The sequence below is a fragment of the Herpailurus yagouaroundi genome, unplaced genomic scaffold, assembly GCF_014898765.1.
Source record: "Herpailurus yagouaroundi ecotype Mexico unplaced genomic scaffold, PumYag 222, whole genome shotgun sequence".
NCBI classification, from domain to species: Eukaryota; Metazoa; Chordata; class Mammalia; order Carnivora; family Felidae; genus Herpailurus; species Herpailurus yagouaroundi.
This window is the reverse complement of record NW_024412453.1, coordinates 17,384,115-17,405,884: the sequence shown is the minus strand read 5'-3', so window position 1 is coordinate 17,405,884 and position 21,770 is coordinate 17,384,115. Positions and strand designations below refer to the sequence as shown.

General features: G+C 54.8%; 2 protein-coding genes across 13 annotated transcripts in view; both read left to right on the top strand.

Annotated features, from left to right (window-relative positions):
- The first annotated feature begins 182 nt into the window (after window positions 1-182).
- Window positions 183-10,590, top strand: FLYWCH2 (FLYWCH family member 2). 4 transcript variants are annotated; one of them, XM_040459305.1, is made up of 3 exons: window positions 183-280; window positions 7,271-7,708; window positions 9,361-10,590. In XM_040459305.1, exons 2-3 carry the CDS (start codon window positions 7,378-7,380, stop codon window positions 9,462-9,464), a joined length of 435 nt encoding a protein of 144 aa, XP_040315239.1. In that variant the 5' UTR covers window positions 183-280; window positions 7,271-7,377; the 3' UTR covers window positions 9,465-10,590. The 4 variants fall into 4 exon arrangements, with proteins under 4 accessions (XP_040315239.1, XP_040315237.1, XP_040315238.1 ...); XM_040459303.1 differs by lacking the exon at window positions 183-280 and adding an exon at window positions 1,052-1,155; XM_040459304.1 differs by lacking the exon at window positions 183-280 and adding an exon at window positions 6,186-6,516.
- FLYWCH1 (FLYWCH-type zinc finger 1) overlaps window positions 1,056-21,770 on the top strand; it is a 42,093-nt gene continuing 21,378 nt past the window's right edge. For 5 of the 9 annotated variants that reach the window (XM_040459302.1, XM_040459300.1, XM_040459299.1 and 2 more), the window contains exons 1-2: window positions 16,664-16,815; window positions 18,540-18,656. The gene's annotated coding sequence lies outside the window, so the exon portion shown is untranslated. The other 4 variants (XM_040459293.1, XM_040459294.1, XM_040459297.1 and 1 more) reach the window with 4 other exon arrangements.

The window sequence follows — 21,770 nt, the reverse complement described above, 5'->3', positions numbered from 1 at the left end:
CGAAGGAGAGCGGGCGGACGGAGGGGTCTCCGCGGGGCTGGGGAGGCTCGCGGTGAGCCGAGGGCCCGGGGCGCCGTGCGGGAGTGGAGGCGGGGGCGTCCCCGCGCCTGGGCCAGGTGAGGGGCCTGGGGCCGCTCCGGCCGTCACTCGCCAAGTGTCTCGGAAAGCAGCGCCCCGGCCCGCAGCTCCCCGCTGTGATCCGGGACCCCACCGCACAGGGTGGTCGGAGAAGGACAAGCGTCCAGGGGCTGTGGGCTGGGTCGGGCGGCTGGACCGAAAGGTAAGGGAGGGACCAGGGGGCGAAGCAGTGACGGAGGGGCGAGGGAGGAGGGGCGGGAGAGGCGGGGAGGAGGGGCTGGTGGGCGAGGGAGGAGGAGTCGGTGAGCGAGGGAGGGGCGGGTGCGGGGGGGAGGGATTGAGGGGCGAGGGAGGAGGGGCCGGCGGGCGAGGGAAGGGCGGGTGCGGGAGGGGGCGACGGAGGGACGGAGGGGCGAGGGAGGAGGGGTCCGTGGGTCAGGGAGAGCGGCCCGTGCAGGAGGGAGGGGTCAAGGGGAGAGGGAGGAGGGGCCGGTGGGCGGGGGAGGAGGGGCCGGCGGTGAGGATGCTGCCTCGTCGAGGAAGCAGGGTTGAGCTGAGCCAGTGGTTTCAGTGAGCATAGAGAACAGCCTCGGGTCGCTCAGGCAAGTGTCAGGCGCGAACGAGGCCTTTAATCGAAAGCTCTGGTTTCTTCCGCCGCTAGCGGGCTTCAAACCCTGGGGGATGTCCTGGGGTCTCAGTTAAACCCACACTCCGGTGCTGGGAGAGCCCCGCCCAGAGCTTGATTCTAGGCCTTAGGACCGCCGGCGCTCCGCCCCCGGGCGCTGTCGCCCAATCCCGGGCTGGTCCCGTCCCCTTCGCGAGTCGTAGCCCCGCCCCGCCCCCGCGCCGATTGGTCAGGCCTCCAGTTCGGCTCCGCGAGGCAAAGACCCGGAGCAGTGAAAATCGCCCAAGGATTGCCCCCGCCCGGCCCTGCTGCGCATGCTCGTTCCGTGACCCCAGTTTGAGGTGACGGTCCGAACCGAGGCGGGGGCCCCAAGCAGGAGGCTGCAGGACCTGCCGCGGCTCCTTCGTCGGAGAGGGAGGTCTTCGCTGCCGCCGCCGCCCGACCGGTGCCCGGTGAGGACGGGCCCCAGTGGGCTGGGGAGGGTCCCGGGTCCCACGCGTGGCCGGGCCCCTCCCGGGGGTCCCCAGGGCTGCTGCTGCTGGGAGCGGGGGTCCCCTGGTTCTGCGTCCCGGTGCTCAGGCCGCCTCCTGTCCTTCACCCCAGACTCGCCTCTTTTTTCCTGGTCCTCCTTCCCCCGCAACCCACCCGACCCCGGAATGAGCCCTGACACCCCAAGTCAAGGATCCTCACGTTGGTCTGCTTTTCCTTGACCACACCCAGTACTGCCCCCCCCTCCCCGCAGCCATCCTCAGTCTTGTCCCACTCTGTTGGAGTTGTGACATATTGAGGGGGGGTAGACACCCCGCGGGCTCAGAGATGGGGTGGTTGCAATAATGGGAGGGGAGGGGAGGAGGGGCTATTTGGGTGCAGCAGAGACAGGTCTGACGACAAATTACAGTGTGTAAGGAGAAGTAAAAGTAAGATTCCGAGCCATGGCGATTAGGGGGAGGAGGCGTCATTGCCTGAAATTGCCACCATGGGGAAGCCCTTCCCTGTGTATCCACAGAAGCAGTCCTCGGTCTTTTTGGATCGCTGCTGCCTTGGAAATCTCCCTGTCAGGATGTGTACTTGCACACCCATGTGGGCCCTTCATGCTACCAGCACCTAATCGCAGTCCCCCATGAGCCCCAGGGTGCAAGCGGTCAGTATCACCTGGACTTTTGAAAACAGCTTAGCCTTGCCTACCTGCTCTTTAGAACCTCTGCTAAATTTGCCACTATTCCCAGCGCACACGTGAAAGGAGCCCGGAGCGGGAAGGCATTTGTCCGAGGTTGATGGTATTTTTTTCCCACACGCGTGGAGGTAATTCTTTTTTTTTTTTTTTTAAATTTTTTTCAACGTTTATTTATTTTTTTGAGACAGAGAGAGAGCATGAACGGGGGAGGGGCAGAGAGAGAGAGGGAGACACAAAATCGGAAACAGGCTCCAGGCTCCGAGCCATCAGCCCAGAGCCTGATGCGGGGCTCGAACTCACGGACCGCGAGATCGTGACCTGGCTGAAGTCAGATGCTTAACCGACTGCGCCACCCAGGCGCCCCAACGCGTGGAGGTAATTCTATTGAGCCCTGGTTGAGCCCCCATCAGTCGCTGGGCACTGTTCGTATGGTGCCTTTCAGAACCTCGGGAACAAGGGATTGGACCTTGTATTAGTTACCTATTGCTGTCGCAACAAATTACAACAGATCTAGTGGCTTTTTTGTTAATTTTTTTTAATGTTTATTTATTTTTGAGACAGAGAGAGACAGAGCATGAACGGGGGAGGGGCAGAGAGAGAGGGAGACACAGAATCGGAAGCAGGCTCCAGGCTCCGAGCTGTCAGCACAGAGCCCGACGCGGGGCTCGAACTCACGGACCGTGAGATCGTGACCTGAGCCGAAGTCAGACGCCCAACCGACTGAGCCACCCAGGCGCCCCCAGATCTAGTGGCTTTAAACAACACAGCTTTGTAACAGTCTTACAGTTCGGAGGTCAGAAGTCTGACATGGGTTCTGGGTCTCCTCCGTGCAGACCAATGTCATGACAGCGGGTTAGGATGAGCGAGTGACTGGAGGTCAATGACAATATCAAACCACCAGATTTCAGAGTTGGAGGGTGTAAAGTGAGTGAACTATTAAGTCCTTTGCTCTTTTTTAACTCATTTCTGCTTCACTTTTAACAATTCTGTTGCTTCAATGAACTTTCATGGAGTGAAATTTAACTTTCAAAAAATATATGTTAGGCTTAAAATAGCTGCCTCTCTAGTCTTCCCTCCACATCGAGGAAAGAAATTGCTAGAAGGTTAAGGATGACTCCAGAAAAGAGACTGATCCAGCCGGCAGGACACGACCACCCCTGTTCATGGAGACACCGAACACCAGTTCAACCTATGAACTAGAAATTACAGACTTCTGAAGTGAAAGGCCCATGGCACCGTCCGTGTCTCTCCAAGTGTCAAAGACAAATGGGGTACTGGTAAAAAGTGTAGATTCTCGGGCCCCCCTCCAGCCCCTTTGAGTGGGGGTTGGGACCCAGGACTGTGGGTTTGTCACAAGAACCCCAAGCGCTTCTTAGGTATAGTGAAACTGGGACACTACTGGTTGTAGACTTAATTTCCCTTTTTCCTAATATATAACATTTTTAGGGGATCGTTCATATACGATGCAGTTCACTCGCTCACAGTGTACAATTCAGTGGCTTTTAGTGTATTCAGAAAGTTGTTTAACCATGGCCACAGTCCATGTTAGAACATTTCCATCACCCCAGAGACCATCCCCACCAGCAAACGACGCCTCCTCATTCTCTCACTGTCCTCCTTCCCACCCCTAGCCCACCACACATCTGTGTCCGTGGATGGATTTTTCTACTCTATAGATTTTCCAGTCGCTAGGTCATTTTATTTTATTTTATTTTTTAATTTAAATTCATTTAAAATTTTTTATTTAGGCTCCCCACATGGAGCCCAATACAGGGCTTGAACTCATGACCTTGAGATCAAGACCTGAGCTGGGGGGCACCTGGGTGGCTCAGTCGGTTGAGCGACTGACTTTGACTCAGGTCATGATCTCACAGTTTGTGACATTGAGCCCCGCACTGGGCTCTCTGCTGGCAGTGTGGAACCTGCTTCAGACTCTCTGTTTCCCTCTCTCGCTGCCCCTACCCTGCTCACAGCCTGTCTCTCTAAAAAATAAATAAACATTGGGGCGCCTGGGTGGCTCAGTCGGTTGAGCGTCCGGCTTCGGCTCAGGTCACGATCTCGCGGTCCGTGGGTTCGTGCCCCGTGTCCGGCTCTGTGCTGACAGCTCAGAGCCTGGAGCCTGTTTCAGATTCTGTGTCTCCCTCTTTCTCTGACCCTCCCCTGTTCATGCTGTCTGTCTCAGAAATAAATAAATGTTTAAAAAAAATTAAATACATAAACAAAAACAAAAACAAAAAAACAGAAGACCTGCGCTGAGATCAAGAGTCAGATGCTTGGGGCTCCTGGATGGCTCAGTCTGTTAAGCATCCCACTCTTTTTGTTTTGTTTTGTTTTGTTTTTACATTTTTAAAAATTCATTTTTGATAGAGACAGAGCACAAGTGGGGTAGGGGCAGGTAGCTGTCAGCACAGAGCCTGACACGGGGCTCAAACCCATGGACCGTGAGATCATGACCTGAGCTGAAGTCAGAGGCTTAACCGACTGAGCCACCCAGGCGCTCCTGTAACACGTTTTTGTTTTTTGTTTTTTGTTTTTTAATGTTTATTTATTTTTGAGACAGAGAGAGACAGAGCATGAATGGAAGAGGGGCAGAGAGAGAGGGAGACACAGAATCGGAAGCAGGCTCCAGGCTCCGAGCCGTCAGCCCAGAGCCCAACGCGGGGCTCGAACTCACGGACGGCGAGATCGTGACCTGAGCCAAAGTCGGACGCCCAACCGACTGAGCCACCCAGGCGCCCCCGTAACACGTTTTTTAAATTGACCAATAACATCCGTTGTACGCAGACGACGTTTTATTTCTCCATTCATCTGTTGGTGGGTGTTTGAGTTGTTGCCACTCCTTGATGACTATGAATAACACTGCTGTGAACGTTTGGTACGGGTTTGTGTGCGGGCGATTGTCTCCACTTCCCTCGGGCACGTACTTCGCGGGGAGTTGCCGGGTCACGCGGGAACGTTGTGCCTACCCTTCGGGGGAGGTGCCAGGATGCCCACCTGGCTCTGCTGGCGGCGTCCCCGCCAGCGGTGGAGGGGGCTCCCAGTTTCTCCCCCTGCTCACCCACACGTGTCATGGTCTGCTTTGTGTGTGTGCCTTCTATTTTTTCCATCCTGGTGGTGGAAACGAGTATCCCGTGGTGGATTCGTTCCGTGTTTTCCTCCTGACCAGTGACGCCGAGCATCTCATAGGCTTACTCGCCATCTGCCTCCCTTCTTTGGAGAAGGGCTTATTCAGAGCCTTTGCCCATCTTTAAATTGGGTTATTTGCCTTTTTGCTACTGAGTTGTAAGAGTTCTTTGTAAATTCTGGATACAGTTCCTTCGGCAGAGATGTGATTTGCAACAATTTTTTCCCCCTCTCTGGGTGGTCGTCCAACTTCCTTGATGGCGTCCTGTAAGGCACGAAAGTTTTACATTTTGATGAAGTCCATTTTATCTGTTTGTTCTATTTTTTTTTAAGTTTATTTGTTTATTTTGAGAGAGAGAGAGCAAGGGAGGGACAGAGAGAGGGAGAGAGAGAATCCCATGCAGACAGCACAGAGCCTGACGCGGGGCTCAATCCCATGAACTGTGAGATCATGACCTGAGAAATCAAGAAATCAAGAAGTCAGATGCTCAACGTACTGAGCCACCCGGGTGCCCCTTCTATCTCTTTTTTTTTTTTTTAAGAGTATTTTAGGGTTAATTTTTGTATATGCTGTGAGGAAGGGGTCCACCCCTGTGGGGTTTCATCCGCACACCAGGGGGAGCCGGGGAACCACAGAGGTGGGCTGGCTCCAGAGGGACACGCCCTGAAACCAATCAGTGTGTGGGGACAGGAGCGCCTGTGGCGGGGCTTCCCCCTGCGACCTTTCTCTGCCAGAGCTGCCCTCCCAGGGGAGGCGTTGGTGGTGTCCTTTCTGAAGCCGGTCCCCACGTTCCTCCAGGACTGCCGTGTCACCCTGTGGGACAGCACGGGCAGGGCAGGGGCAGGACTGCACTGGAGGAGCAGAGGCCAGCGCGTCCCAGGGCTGAACCGGGGGCAGGAGGGAGAAGCAGACACTGATCCCAGGGGTACCTGTGGTCAGGTGACCCGTTACCAGGCAGATTGCCCTGAGGGACCGGGATGGAACTTGTAGGGAGCAAGGCACCCCAACCCCTCTTTGGCATCACACCTCTGACTCCTCTCATGGATGGGGTCTTGGGACACTTTGGAATACTGGCCCTGGCGCCGTCGCGTCATATGTATTGGGAGGGGTCCCAGGAAACAGAACTGCAACCCTGGTGGGATAAACGGGGCGGGGCAGGGGCGTGGGCAGGGAGGTGTCTGTGATCCTTGCCATCGCCTGGGTCCTGAGATGGGGAGGTGAGATGTCTGCTAAGGATGCGGTCTTCTTTCTGTGCTAACACTGTAAACGGAGAAAGACCCCACCATCTGCCCACGCGGTCACCCCAGCAGACAAAACGGCCACTGCATCTGAGCTGATGCACCGGGGCCCTGTTTCCAGGCCAGCCCTGCCCTGCTGTCGGCCCCTGTGATACGGCTTTTCTGCTTCTCCAGCCGGAGTCTGGGGAGCCCTCAGTGACTGTGGATTCCGCAGACGCCTCTGCAGCCCTGTCCCCTCCCCTAGCTGAGGCAGCACCACCACCAGCTCAGGCTCAAGGTCGCTGCCCTCCTGGGGCCCTGGCATCTCCTGAGTGCCGGGGTGGTCCAGGGCCTCCCGCCCGGGATGGGGGACGGATCCAGTTGGGAGTCCAGAGAGCCCTGGCCCCCGTCTCCCTGGGACACGCTGTCGGGATGAGGGCCACCGGGCATTCTGAGAGGGTCTGTGACCCGAGCCCATGTCCCAAGTGCTGGCCTCCGATGCTTGGTGCTCAGGAAGGCCGGGATGTTACCCTGGCTGAGGCACAGCAGGTACTGTGTGGGGACGGGCTCCGGATCCGCCTCGACCAGACTCCCGGCTCTGCACGTCATGGTCGTGTTGGCCGTCCTGGAATGCCTCAGTGTCCTCATCTGTAAATCGGGTCAATAAGAATGATCGACTTTCATAACACGGGGCCAAGTGAAATGGGGACACCCGGGAAACCACATCACAGCCTGCTCAGCACCCACGGGCCTCTGTTCGTACGAGCTCACGGTACTCTGTGCCTCAGGGGTCCCAACAGGCCCCGAGAGCCCTGCATTTGGCACATTTTTCAGGTGGGAAAGTGGAGTTTGGGTAGGCGAGGTGACAGACCCAAGGCTGCCCAAGAGAGGGAGAGGCCCAGGTTCTCCAGCTCCGTGCGGGCCCCTCCCCAGCTTTTCAGCCCTGGGGGTCCCGAGGCAGCCCCGTCTGCCTCGACCTCCACCCCAGATCCATTTTCCTGAGCCCCCGGCCCAGGGGTGCCTCCACTGATGGATTTTGCCTCCTTTCTTAGGACGCAGCCCCTGGACTGCCAGGTTCCCTACCCGGGAGGAGGAGGAAGAGGAGAAATCCGTCTGCTGGGGCCTGAGCGTGGCCTGGGGGACCGACCGTCGTCCCAGGATGCCCCTGCCCGAGCCCAGCGAGCAGGAGAGTGAGAGTGTGAAGGCTGGCCAGGAGCCGTCCCCCGAGTCCTCTGAGCCAGGGACCGATGTCGTCCCCGCGGCCCCCAGGAAGCCCAGGAAGTTCTCCAAACTGGTCCTGCTGACAGCCTCTAAGGACAGTGCCAAGGTGGCAGGGGCCAAGCGCAAAGGAGTCCACTGCATCATGTCCCTGGGGGTGCCAGGCCCCGCCACCCTCGCTAAAGCCCTCCTCAAGATCCATCCTGAGGCTCAGAGGGCCATTGAGGCGCCCCCCCAGGAGCCTGAGCAGAAACGCAGCAAGCTGGACACAGGTGAGGCCCTGGTCCCGAGCTCAGAGTGAGCAAGACCTCCCCGGGGCTGGAAGTCCCCTGACCACCTGGGAGCCTGGGGGACGGCTGGGCGTGGCCGGCTCTGGAGAGCGTGCACGCTTCTGTGCATGTGTGTGTGTCCTGTCCACGTCTCTGCGTGAATCTTGCATGTATGTGGATGTCCATGCACGTTGTGCTTGTCTAAGGTTCTGCGTATGTGTGGATTTGCCTGGGAGGGTAAATTTGTGTGTCCCTCCGGGTATATTTGTGTGCGTCTTTGTGTGTCTGTGTCCTGGGCCTATTTCTGTCCATATCTGCTCTTAGGTGTTTGTGTCTGGGGGCTGGGGGCACACGTTTCTGTGCCAGAGTCTATTTGAGGCCCCGGGCAGGACCCCCACCGCCCACCCAGCTTAGTACAGGTGACCCTGGAACGTGGGTGCCTTCTCTGAGCGTGGAATCCTGAGAGACGCTCAAGGGAAGGGTTGCCCAGTGGCTGGGGAAGAGATGAGCCGGGGCCAATTGGAGGGTGGTCTGCTGTGTCCGGAGAAGACGGGGACGAGCCACGGTGGCTGGCCTCCACTTGCTGCCTATGAACAGGTGCCACCCCTGCCCCGGAGCACGCCCAGGTCTTTGGCCTGTCAGCCGGTCCTGGGAAGGGGAGGAGGCTCCTGGTTAGCTGGGCAGTGCAGGGAACCCCATTCACTGATGGAAATTTAGGAATGAGTGGCCCGAATGCATAGGGGAGGGACCCCACTGCTTCCCCTCGAGCTGAGATGCCAGTGCACCTGTGACAGGGGCATCCCCCGCAACAGGCCTGGAGTTTCAGGGGACCCAAGGGACACCTCAGCTCGCATTGCCTGCTGGACGGGGGCTGAACTCAGGAGTTAGGGGACCCCACCCCCCGGAGCTTGGAGGCCCCTCTGTGGCGTGTCCAGCTCACCCTTGTGTGTTTCCACCAGCCAGTCCTGTCCCAAGGACTCCCCCCATGTCTGTCTGCTCTCCAGGGGGTGGAGAGTGCCATCCCCATGACCTGTGAAGAGGCGGGGCTTTGGGAGCTAAATCTTGAGGCCACCAGCTGGTCACTGCAGAGGATGAGCAGGGAGGATCTGGCTCAGAGCCTGTCACTGAGCTGGGTGGTCCCTTACACCCATACGAGACCCCTGCCCACTCCTCAGATCTGCCTGGGCTCTGGGACCATGTGGCCCCCACCCCCCACGGCCCCTTGGTGACAGAACAAAGCCACCCTTCCTCAGATGGAGGGCTGGAGAGCAGAGCAAGGGCTATGTCTCAGGCTCCCCTAGTCAGGCACTCTTGGGCAGTGAACAACCCCCTCAACCTGCCACCCTGTGTTTTCTACACCTGGGCCACAGACTTCTCCATCTCTTAGCCCATCCCAGGCTGGGCGGTGGGGACAGTAGTGGGTTCCTGGAGCTCAGCCCTGATCTGGCCTGAAGTTCCCCGGAAATGACTCTAACAGCCTTTGTGGCCCTGGGCTGGTGGCCTTGGGGAGCATGTCTCTGGAATCAGCAATGATTTCTGTAAGTCAGCCAGTGGCACCTCAAGAACATCCCCCTGGCTGGGCTGAGAGATTCAGGCTCCGGGTTGTCCCCTCCCTTTTCCTGTGACACCAGCCTGACTCACTCTATCTCTTCTAGATGGAAAAGAAGCCGGAAGGTTGGCAGGGCAACCTGCCCCCAGCACGGAGGTGGTCGGGGAGGAGTCCACCGCAGACGCCATCGTGCCCGGCACGGTCCTGTAACCCTGACAAGCGCGGGTGCGCCCTTACTGGGTCAGTGAACTTGGCTGTGACCTCTGCCTGGGACCCAGTTGCCAACTGATTTTCATTCTCAAACACCATGTAATTTTTTTCAAATCAAGCATACATTACTTTTGTAAGCAGAAAGAAACCCAAAAAGAATAAAAGAAGCTATAAGCCAGGTCCCATTATGGACAGGTTTTAAAACCTTCCATGATTTCGGGTCCTTTGAGACCCAACTGGGACCCCACCAGCCCTCATCTGGTCCTTCCCCAGGGGCTGCCTGGCCTGGGCGGTCTCCCAGACCCCCTGACCCCTCAGCCTGGGGAACCACCAATGACTAGGTGGGGTCTTTGAGCATTCTCCTTCCTGCTGCTCTTGGCCTGAAAGGGAGCAGTGGGACCCCCTGCTCTGAGCCCCAGGGAAGCCCATCCAGCCCTTTCCCGACCGTCCCTCCAGGACTTGTTCCCAGAAGGCCTCAGCCTGCTCCTTCTGGACCATCAGGAGGCTAGCCTCTTCCAGGTGGCCACACGGACTGACAGCTTTCCTCCACCCCGCATGGGGGACCTGTGTTCATGGCTACCCAGGGTTCTGCTGAGGAAGGGGTGGGCCTGCGGGATGGGGGGGGACCCCGACAGAAGTGTAAGATGGCCCCATTGTGTTCCTTCTGGGTGTTTCGGAGCTCAGATTCCCGGGGACCTCAGCCCCTCCCCCGGCACCTTGGGTGCCACACCCCCCGGAGGAGGAAGTGAAGGAACGCACGGGTACCCCCCTGCAAGCGGAAGTCAGGGTTCCCCGGAGGCCCCCCCGACAGGAAAGGCTTCAGCCTTGCGTTGCTTCCCCACACGTGGTCCTCATTTTTTTGAAAACTGCCATTGGGCAAAGGACACAGATCATTTCTAAGAGTTGAGTCTAGAGGCCTTATGTTTTTAAACCTCATTTTCCCAAACGTAACCTGGATCTGCAGACCCCTCCGAGGAAAAGTGAGTTACTCCGCGAGTCCCCTCGCGCAGCTCCATTTCGCTCCCTCCTTTTACAGCCGGTTGTTTGTAACATTCATGTTCTGGAAGCGTCGTTTTTAAAGTTCCTTTGTCTTGGCTCTGTGTCTAAATAGATCGCCGTTCCTCACCACGGTTTTTCTTTTCTGAGGTTACGCGTCATCCCCTGGGTGTGTGAGGTCACAAGGACACCAGAGGCGTTGGGGGAGTAGCACCTGGGAAGCAGGGCGGGCAGGGGGCGTGAGGAGAGGGGGCAGGCAAGGTGCGGCTTGGTCTGCTCCGCGCTGTACCCGCCCGGACGACGGAGAGGACGGACCCGGCCGTGCACCGGGCAGGGTTGCCGGTAGGCGTCCACTCCCCCGGCGCTGGTGTGTCCCCGTCAGCCCTCCTGCCGCTGCCTTGGACGCCGCGGGCGGTGCCAGGTGCTAAGGGGTCCCCTGCGAGTGGGGCCTGGTGGACTCCTGAGTGCGCCTCCCCCTTGTGGCCCGTCGTGCTGGGTGCCGGTCATCTGTGTGCAGGGTAGTTGGTCCCATGGGCGGGAAGCCACCGCCCAGCCCAGCCGGGAGCCCACACACCCGGTCCAGCCCTGTCAAGGTCGTCTTCCCGTATTTACTTTGAAACCTTTCAAATTCGCACAGGAGCAGCATGGGCAACACCAGCTTCACCCTCTCCCCACCCTGTTCCTGCCCCCTGACCTTCTCCCCTTGCTTCTCCCTCCTGCCACTTACTTGACCCTTCACTTCTTGAGGACCTTAATGTCCGGCCCTGGGATCTAGCGGTGAACGGGTCACAGTCTGGGCCTCCCTGCCCTGAGTTTGACGGGAAACTCAGAACTCCCTGACAATGAGTCCGTGAAAACTGGGGCTGAGGCCGGACCAGGAGTAGGCCCCGTGCTCCTCGGATATGAGGGGGGGGGGGGATACGACTGGGGAGGGTATATGATATGACAAGGGCGCGAGCCCACACTGCTCAGGGAGGGAACCCCGAGGAAGCCCCATGGAGGGAGCCAGTGGGCCAGGACGGAGCAGGGCAAGAAGGCCAGCAAAGTGGGAATGGTGGGCAGTGGCTCAGGATCTGGGGACCCAAAGGCCACAGGGAGGATTCCAGGCTCCTCATCGGGAGCCGGGGGCAGGGGAAGGATTTATGCAGAGGAGGGACACAGCCAGCAGGCCAGCATCGTCGTACAAAGCCCACAGGCACCGTGAGGGGAACGGGCTGGAAGTGTCCAAACTGCACTGTCCCAGCGCTCTCCACCACCCCCCGGGGGAGAGGAGACACGGGAAATGGGGAGTGCGGGCAGGAGGCTGAGACTGGCTCAGTGACAGGCTGTCCCACCTGGGAAGGACAGCGCCACTACCAGGAGGAGAATCCTTGCGTTGCTGTGAAAAGAGTCGTTCCCTCGAGTGTTAGACCGGGAAATCCTCAGAGGTCACACACCGATACCAACTCTCCGTCTCTGTGCTCCGGACGGGCGGGCATTAATTATAATGAGGATCAAGACTGAAGAATATGACTATACACTTCCTTAAAAAAATAAGGGGGGGGGGGGGGCGCCAAGCGGGGAAAAAAAGATAATTCATGGTGATTAAATACATACTGGTTATGAGGAAATATTACAAATATCTTCAGTAATTCCACCATCTAGAGAGATGTCTAATATTTTTTGTATTCAGAAAATTGGGATGATGCAGTTCACATTTTTTTCTTGATATACTGCAAACTCTCCCACACCGGCTTACCGGCTGCAGCATACCACCGCAGCGACGGGACGTCCTTTATCCCACCGGGCCGGTGCCGCCCAGTCGCGTCCAGCCTGTCGACAATCCTTAAGTAGCCCCGGGTTTTCCCGGGACGAAGCTCTAAAAGGGAGATTGCTGCTCCCGGGGAGGACCGGCAACTATCGTCCTCCCCACGGCCTGTTTGGGCCCCCGCTCAGAGGCGTCCGTGCCGACCGACACCGGGGCTGTCACCGAGAAAATGGTAATAATAATAATAGCGACAGCAGCAGCGGCACCGTCCGCTTCTCTCCTGTGAGCGCAGCCTCTGCGCGCTCGCGCGGGCGGAGGGCAGGTTCCAGCCCGCCCACACCCGGGGCTGAGGCGGCCGGCGGCCGGGAGGGGGCGCGCGCGGCTCGGCGGCTCGGGTCCCGGCGCCTCCCCCGCGTGGGGACACAGCACCCGCTCTCACCCGCCTTCTGCAGGGGTGGGCGCCGGCGATCCCGCGGGGAGGGTTCCCCTGGAGGCACCTGCAGCGCCCCCCATCCCGTTGCATTTCCCCATTACAAGCACCGCCCGGAACCGCCCACGCAACTCCTTGTTCGTACCCCCCCGCTTCTCGCCGGCTCCCCCAGACACCCGAGCACGGGTCTCTGTGGATTCGGGTCCCGGAGACGTCCGGGGTGGACAACTGGGAGGGGAGCGCGCGGAGAGGGGCAGGGAGGCGGAGGACGGGCGGGTCCCACGCGACCTGCACCTGCACCTGCCGGGAGCCGGGAGTGGGGGAGGGGACCACTTCCAGCAGCAGCTTTAGAGCGACGGGAGGGAGGCGCAGGGGAGCGGGTGTCAGCGCCGCGTGGGGTTTTCTAGAGAGGAGCAGCGTCTTCCCTCTGCCAAGGCTGAGGCCGCGCGGCCGGAAGACGGGGCTGCGACCCGGCGAAGGAGAGCGGGCGGACGGAGGGGTCTCCGCGGGGCTGGGGAGGCTCGCGGTGAGCCGAGGGCCCGGGGCGCCGTGCGGGAGTGGAGGCGGGGGCGTCCCCGCGCCTGGGCCAGGTGAGGGGCCTGGGGCCGCTCCGGCCGTCACTCGCCAAGTGTCTCGGAAAGCAGCGCCCCGGCCCGCAGCTCCCCGCTGTGATCCGGGACCCCACCGCACAGGGTGGTCGGAGAAGGACAAGCGTCCAGGGGCTGTGGGCTGGGTCGGGCGGCTGGACCGAAAGGTAAGGGAGGGACCAGTGGGCGAAGCAGTGACGGAGGGGCGAGGGAGGAGGGGCGGGAGAGGCGGGGAGGAGGGGCTGGTGGGCGAGGGAGGAGGAGTCGGTGAGCGAGGGAGGGGCGGGTGCGGGGGGGAGGGATTGAGGGGCGAGGGAGGAGGGGCCGGCGGGCGAGGGAAGGGCGGGTGCGGGAGGGAGGGATGGGGGGGCGGGGGGGGGCGGGAGGGGGGGCCCGGGGGTGGGGGGGGGGGGCGCGGGGGGGGGGGGGGGCGAGGGAGGCCAGAATGAATGCCAAAGGGTTAATGAATTTTTCTGTCATTTTATGTTGGCATAATTTCACACCTACAGGAAAGCGGCAAGAGTGCAAAAGCATTCCTATATGCTCTTCACCCAGATTTCCCAAAAGTTAGGAATGAAACCAGCCACACTCAGCGGCAGTATTGATAACAGCGAAATTTAGAAATTCAGTGTCCACCAAGAAAATAACTAAATTGTGTAGCTAATCATATGTAAAATAAGCCTACAATATAGGCGGTGTTTGCACTACAGAGTTAAGTGGAAAGGCAGCGACATGAAAATAATTGCTGTGGAGTGTTTTCTCACGGATGCAAAGTTTAAAACATTCATTTTCAAAAGAGTGGAAGGAAAGATAACAACTGAAAACTCAAGGGACCCAGAACCGCCAAACTCATCCTGAAAAAGAACAAAGCTGGAGAACTCACAGTCTCGGGTTTCAAGACTTACTACGAAAGAACAATAAGACAATATGGTACTGGTGTAAACAGAGCCATAAACCAGTGAAGTAAAATTGAGAGTCCAGAAATAAACCCTCAAATTTATGGTCAACTAATTTTCACCAAGAGTGCCAAAATAACTAAGTGGGGGGAACAATAGTCTTTTTTTCCACAAATGGTACCGGGGCAGGGGAAGGGGGAGGGGGGAGGGCTGGGTGGCTCAGTCTGTTGGGCATCTGATTCTTGGTTTCAGCTCGGGTCATGATTTCTGGGCCACGGGTTTGAGCCCTGCATTGCGGGCTCTGCGCTGACAGTGTGGAGCCTGCTTGGGATTCTCTCCCTCTCCCTCTGCCCCACTCCCACTTTCTCTCTCTCTAAAATTAAAAGAAAAAAGAGCCTTTAATGCTTCAAAGCACATCATCTCTCAACTGTGGGCAGTCAAGTGAGGACAACCTACAAAACAGGACAAAGTTTTTGCCTGTATACCTAGACTATATAAAGAATTCTTAGGCTTAATAATAAAATGACAACCCGAGTTTAAATTGGCTAAGATCTGATAGACATTTCTCCAAAGAAGCTATGCAAATGACAAGCATGTGAGAAAAGGCTCCACATCGTCCATCATCAGGAACATGCAAATCAAAACCACGAGATAGATTTCATTTCTACTAGCATGGCTCTGCTCAGAAAGACAGATCGATAACAAGCATTGCCGAGGATAGACAGAAATTGAAATCCTCATCCACTGCTGGTGGGAATGTGAAATGGGGCAGCCACTGTGGAAAACGGTCTGGCAGTTCCTCAAACGGTTAAAGAGATACCACATGACCCAGCCATTCCATTCCTAGGTGGACACCCCAAAGAACTGAAGGCGTATGTCCACACAGAAACTTGTACATAAATGCTCATGGCGGCGGTAGGCATAGGAGCCCGGAAGTGGAAACTACCCAAATGGCCATCAACGGATTAATGGGTAAAAACAGAAACAACCCCCCAACACGGATGAATGGATATACAAATTGTAATCTGCGTACACGGTACAATATTCTTTGCCCATGAAAAAAAGCAAAACGCTTCCACAAGCTGCAACGAGGATGAACTTTGAAAACACTATACTAACTGAAAGAAGCCAGACAAAAAAACGCCACATATCGGATGATTCCATTTATATGAATGTCCAAAATAGGCAAACTACAGACAGAAAGCAGATGAATAGTTACCGAGGTGCAGGGGCGGGAAGCGGGGCAGAGAATGGGGGATTTCACAGCGATTGCTACAGGTTTCTTTCTGGAGTAAATGTTCTAAAATTGATTGTGGTGATGTGTGCACATCTTTGTGAATATACTAAAAACCACTGGAATTGTACACTTTAAATGGGTGAACTGCACTGTATGAGAATCATATCTCAATAAAGCCATTATCAAAAATGAAACAATAGTAAACCATTTATGTGTTAACTTTATGAGAAATGACTGTATTTACCAAAACAAAGAAATACAGTGAGAGGAGTGGAATTGTTTTTGCAGTTTTGCAAATCTCTTTAAAATAAGCCTAAGGTAAGACTAGAGATTCTCACATGTGCGTTGGCAATCAACCTGTTACATCAGTCACGTCGCCTTCTTTGCAATATTCCACAGGGACCTCCAGGAACGCCCAGACTACACTTTGAGAACCATTTCTCTACTGTAAAATTTGTATTTCCCCGTTTGTAATTAATAACTACCTTTGGGGTTATGTAAATACTCTTTCCTGGTTAAACTTTCACTCTCCAGTTTTAGCGGCCATTGAGGATTTTTGCTCAAATCGGATACTAATTAGGATGGTTGCCAAATGCTGATTTTCTGCATCATCCCTTCTGCATTTTTTACTTGGCCTTCTACCCTAAGAATGAGCTTTTCCTTCTCCCCATTTACTTATCTACATCGGTATCGACTCGTGGATTCTTATTTTATTCAAAGTCATAATCCGTTATTATCATTATTTACTACTGTGGTTTGAATCTCAAACTGCCCCAGCTTTGGCGTGGGGTCTTGGAAGGTTTCAATGAGGTGCGTAAGAAATGTCCTTCTGCTGGCTAGAGAAAGTGACAGGTCTAATACAATATTTAAACAAATGCTCCCGCTTAGCGAGCACGGAGTCAAACCGTGGTGGAGGCCCCGGGGGTCTCAATAAAGCCCCCCCACTCACTCACGTGTCCGAGAGCCCCCGCGCAGAATCTCTAGTGCAAGCAGCGGGTCCGACCGACGCTCCGCCCCCGGGCGCCGCCGCCCAATCCTAGGATTGCCCCGCCCCTTTCGCCAAACCTCGCCCTGTATCCCGGCGCCGATTGGTCAGGCCGCCAGCTCGGCGCGGCTCACGGAAGAGCCGGAGAAGCGGAATTTGTCCACGGAATGGGGCCGCCCCGGCCAGGGGCCCTGCGGCGCATGCGCGCTGGGAGCCCGTTTGGGCGTTCCAAGAGGTCGGCACTCCTGCGGGGAGGCGCGCGCTCCTGGCCAGCGGCGCGGCGCGCCGGCACGAGGCTCGCTCCCGAGAGGGCAGGTGGGGGCGGGGAGCGGGCGCTCGGGTTGTGGTGGCCGGAGGGGCCTGGGCCGCGAGGTCGACGCCTGTGGTTCCGGCGGTCGAGGCCAAAGGACCCACCGCGGCTTGGTCGCCGGAGAGGGAGGGGTGCGCTGCCGCCGCCGCCCGGCCGGTGCCCGGTGAGCACGGGCCCCAGCGGGCCGGGAGGGTCGCGGGTCTCACGGCGTGGCCGCGCCCCCAGCCAGGCCTACCCGGGTGTCCCTCGGCTTCTGATACTGGGAGGGGGTGGTCACCCGGCTCTGCGTCCCGGCGCTCAGGCCGCCTCCTTGTCCTTCACCCGAGACTCGCCTCCTTTCTCCAGGCTCCTCCTTTCCCCCAACCCACCCGGCCCGGGGACTGTGCCCTGAAACCCCCAGTCACCCCACGTTCGCCCGCCCCCCACCCCCGGCGTTGTCCGCCCCACCGGTGCTGACCCGTGCTGGCACCCCAGCCCTGTCTCTTCTGTGGTGTTCTGTAGGTCCCCGTGACCTTGCACTTTTTGCTATTAACACCCCAGCTTCCCCTCTGCTTATGTAGATTACCTGTGGTGACTTTCAAACTTTTTTTTGACTCACCCTACACTAAGAAATCTGTTTTACATGCGAAACTTGTGCTGTAGATGTAGATTGCTGAAAGATAAGTTTAAAGGGAGAAATTACCCCAACCTCTCCCGATTCATCCGGATCTACTCTACCTTTGTTCTAATTCTATTCTGTTCTTCCCATTCCAAAAGGCTATTGTTAACCCATTAAATTGATTTCAGGACCTACTGGTTCTGACCAGTTTTAAACCCTTGCTGTAAGCCATCAGTCTTTGGTTTCCTTTACTTCTTCCCTTTGGGGGATGCTGACTGAGTTCCAATAATCAGAGAATCACGAGTAACCTTCAATCCTAAAGAAAGGGTATATTTTTAATATTTTGACATTTCTGCTTCTCAGGGCCAAAATCACTTCAAGGACTTGACTTGAATTATCTAGTTGGATGCCATCAGGCTTATCTTGTTCTTCCAAAAGCTCTGTGGGACTTGGGGAAGAGATAGTGTTTATCTGGATTGTGGGGTGTTTATACGGAGAGGGAGACGATTTTTTACTGGACAGAGAAATAATTAAAGTTCAGCTTTAGGAAGATTAACTGGTTGGTACTGCGTAGGGAGAATGGGACTGGCTGGATGCCGGATGAGAGGGCTGTTAAGGAGTGGGTGGGGATCAAAGCCGTGCAGTGTTGTTCAGTGGGAGGGCGATAGAAGGTGTCATGACCAGGTATACGTGACATGTGAGGATACATCAGTTCTGATAGGGAAGGAGTAAAAATGGCTAAGATTCTGGGGTGCCTGGCTCAGTCGGTGGAGCGTGTGACTCTTGATCTCCAGGTTGTGAGTTCCAGCCCCACGTTGGGCATAGAGATTACTTAAATAAACAGACGAACAAACAAAAAGCTAAGATTCTGGTCTGGTGACTGAAGGACTTGGGCTGAGAGGACCAGGAGCTAGAATCTTTCTTTCCATGCCCTCTGCGTCTCTAAGGTGGTCTGAAGCAGTGGCTCCCCTAGGCCATTCAGCAATCTTAATCGCTAGGGGCGGGGCCACTGGTACCCTCATCGCCTTCTGGAAGGAACACCTGTATGCACACACAGAGACCATGCATATTTCATAGGAAGGTCTCGAGTCAGTCAATGAACACCTCTAACCCTCATGGTTCCCTAGCGTATGTGGGAGGGGAGCGGCAGTTGGAGTCACCCAGGAGCTTTTTCAAACATCAGGGCCCCGGAGCCTGACAAAGAACTCTTTGTTCTCTTGAGATGACTTTATGGTTTATAGAAGAATTTCACATGCAGTGTCTGATTTGCCACTTTTCCTGTTTCACAGGGAAAATCAGCCCAGAGAATTGATGGGATTTGCCCCAGGGCTCCCACCCGGCAAGCCAGCCCTAAGGACCCGGGTACTGGCACATGGGGACGGTGGCTCTCCCTCTCGTGTGTAAAGGTAATTCTGTTGATCCACTGTCAGCTGCCGGGTGAGGGTCAGCCTTTCGGGACCTTACCGCTTAGGGCTTGCCTCAGAGGCACGTCGCAGCCTGTAACACCGTGTGTCTCTTGGGTGCTAGGTTTACACTGACCCCCAGTGCACAGCAATATCAAAGCAGGCAGCTTGAGTATTGCATTCGAATTGCCCTGTACCTTGCTTCTGTTGGGTGGGGGGGGGGGGGGGGGGAGAGGAAATAAGAGAGCGACGAATCCTAAACCATGAAGCTTTCCAACTTTCCATTTACATCTGCCCGATTTAAAAATACTCCAGTCATTCAATAAACCTTCAGTGAGTAAAAATTGAATATGACAACACGAACACGTTAGGGGCTCAATATTTACCTCAAAGCAATAGCCATCCTGAGTTAAAAAATATATTTAAATCCACCCGGAATAAATATACACATGTATAATAAAAGTTTCCTAAAATAATACCCAGTTATACTGCATGCAGTGCAGATTGATATTTCACATGTAATTTTAAAAACTGACCGGAACAAACAAAAATAATAATAAAATAAATAAATAATAATAAATTAATTAAAAACTGACCGGAACCAGAGGTTAAAGGACCAATGACCTGAACAATTAGAAAGCAGAGTCTTGGGGATGCCTGGGTGGCTCAGTCAGTTGAGCGTCTGTCTTCAGCTCAGGTCATGATCTCACAGCTTGTGGGTTCGAGTCCTGCATCGGGCTGTCTGCTAACAGCTCAAAGCCTGGAACCTGCTTTGGATTCTGTGTCTCCCTCTGTTTCTGCCCCTCCCCTGCTCACACTCTCTCTCTTTCTCAAAAATAAATAAACATTAAAAAAAAATTTTTAGCAGTCTTAAACCAAAACAAAGGCAATAAAGCTGTTTGACACAGATGTGAAGTGAACACATATGGAAACTTATACTTAACTCATTAACCAACAAACCAGAAAGACCTAACAACCAGTGTGCAAGAGATTCCAAAGAAGATTCTAGAAGACTATAGATACTGAAATAAATGTGCACATGGAGGCAAAACTGGAATCTTCTGCAGTGGGAAGAATAATTTGCATGTCTATACGTATTTGCATGGGGAGAGTTTGTTGCCTATAGACTAGAATAATTTTGCATTGCTCTCGGTTATCTACACTGTGCAGAGTTGTAAAAATAGTTCAAAGGCTAGACTCCTATAACCTGGAAGGCGTGTTCTAGACAGCCGCATCGTCTTCCACTGAAGCACAAAGCTTCTTTGCAGTCTTATAACCTCGATGAAAGATACTTCTAATCTTTTTTTTAAAAAAAAATTTTTTTTTTCAACGTTTATTTATTTTTGGGACAGAGAGAGACAGAGCATGAACGGGGGAGGGGCAGAGAGAGAGGGGACACAGAATCGGAAACAGGCTCCAGGCTCTGAGCCATCAGCCCAGAGCCCGACATGGGGCTCGAACTCACGGACCGCGAGATCGTGACCTGGCTGAAGTCGGACGCTTAACCGACTGCGCCACCCAGGCGCCCCGATACTTCTAATCTTAAAATAAGGCCGGTCTCCTTAGATTTGGCCTGATTGTTCGCGCAGGTACAGTGTGTTAATTCACCATAAAGGCCTTCTTGAGTTTGCTTTGTTGGCAGCCTTCATAAGGAATCTCAGATGGGATTTCTAAAAATCTGGTATTTGCTATCTCATGGTATAAAAGCTATGCTCAAGAAGCTGTCTCCACCAGATTTCATCCATACTGCTTGTAAGTTTGAGCAAAGTCCTGTCTGTATTCTTGAGGTCCCCCAAATCCCCTAAGGTATCTGACACTTGTTAAATTATTGAAGGATCATTTCAGGAAAGATAAAATCATGACTCTCCCACTGCTATAAAATAAACAAATATTAGTGATTTTATTTAATGCATTAATGAAGGAACATGCACAACGTGACGGATTAAATGAGATAATGTATATAAAATGCTAAATAAGGAGCCCGGCACAAAAACGAAATAAAACAACAAAACAAAAAAACCTTCAAATCCTTCTTAGGTTGGCCACCTGTTTCTCAAGGGCATGTGTTCAAGTGTTTCTCAAAAGCAGGAGTCTGTGGTCCGCCAGTGCTGGAGCCTCATGGGATACTAGTTAAAAATCCAGATTCTAGGGGCGCCTGGGTGGCGCAGTCGGTTAAGCGTCCGACTTCAGCCAGGTCACGATCTCGCGGTCCGTGAGTTCGAGCCCCGCGTCGGGCTCTGGGCTGATGGCTCAGAGCCTGGAGCCTGTTTCCGATTCTGTGTCTCCCTCTCTCTCTGCCCCTCCCCCGTTCATGCTCTGTCTCTCTCTGTCCCAAAAATAAATAAACGCTGAAAAAAAAAAAATTAAAAAAAAAAAAAAATCCAGATTCTAGAATCGCTTTCCAGACCCTCCGTCAGCATTTTGGATGGAAATCCAAGCATTCGCATTTTAATCAGGTGCCCTGGGGAATTCTTATGAAGACCAGAATTACACATACAAATAATTGTAATAAAACTTGTGTGAAGGGGCACCTGACTGGCTCAGTCGGAAAAGCATGCAACTCTTGATCTCAAGGTTGTGAGTTCAAGCCCCACGTTGGGTGTAGAGATTACTTAAGAATAAATACTAAAAAAAAAAAAAAAAAAAAAAAAAAAAAAGCATGAAAACTATACTTAGCCTTATTATATCGATGGACTCTTTTGTATTTCATTTTTTATGTGATGATCTTAAGGAGGGTTTCTCATCCTTGGTTCTGTTGGCATTTTAGACCAGATGCCTTTTATTTTTAATTTTTTTTTTGCTTTATTTATTTTTGAGAGAGAGACAGAGTGTGAGCAGGCGAGGGGCAGAGAGGGAGGGGGACACAGAATCTGAAGCAGGCTCCAGGCTCCGAGCTGTCAGCACAGAGCCAGATGCAGGACTCGAACCCATGAAGCACGAGATCATGACCTGAGCCGAAGTTGGACACTTAACCGACTGAGTCACCCGGTGCCCCGTAGACCAGATGCTTCTTTAAGCGGGTGTTGGAGACGCCACTCTGAGCACTGGTGGATGTTGAACAGCGTCCTTGGCCCCTACCCGCTAGATGCTAGTAGTGTGCCCTGCTTCCCAGTCGTG

Coding starts and splice junctions, on each gene's coding strand:
- FLYWCH2 (XM_040459305.1), top strand. CDS start 7,378: ATGCCCCTGCCCGAGCCCAGCGAGCAGGAGAGTGAGAGTGTGAAGGCT. Junction 7,709..9,360: donor ACGCAGCAAGCTGGACACAG/GTGAGGCCCTGG, acceptor TATCTCTTCTAG/ATGGAAAAGAAGCCGGAAGG.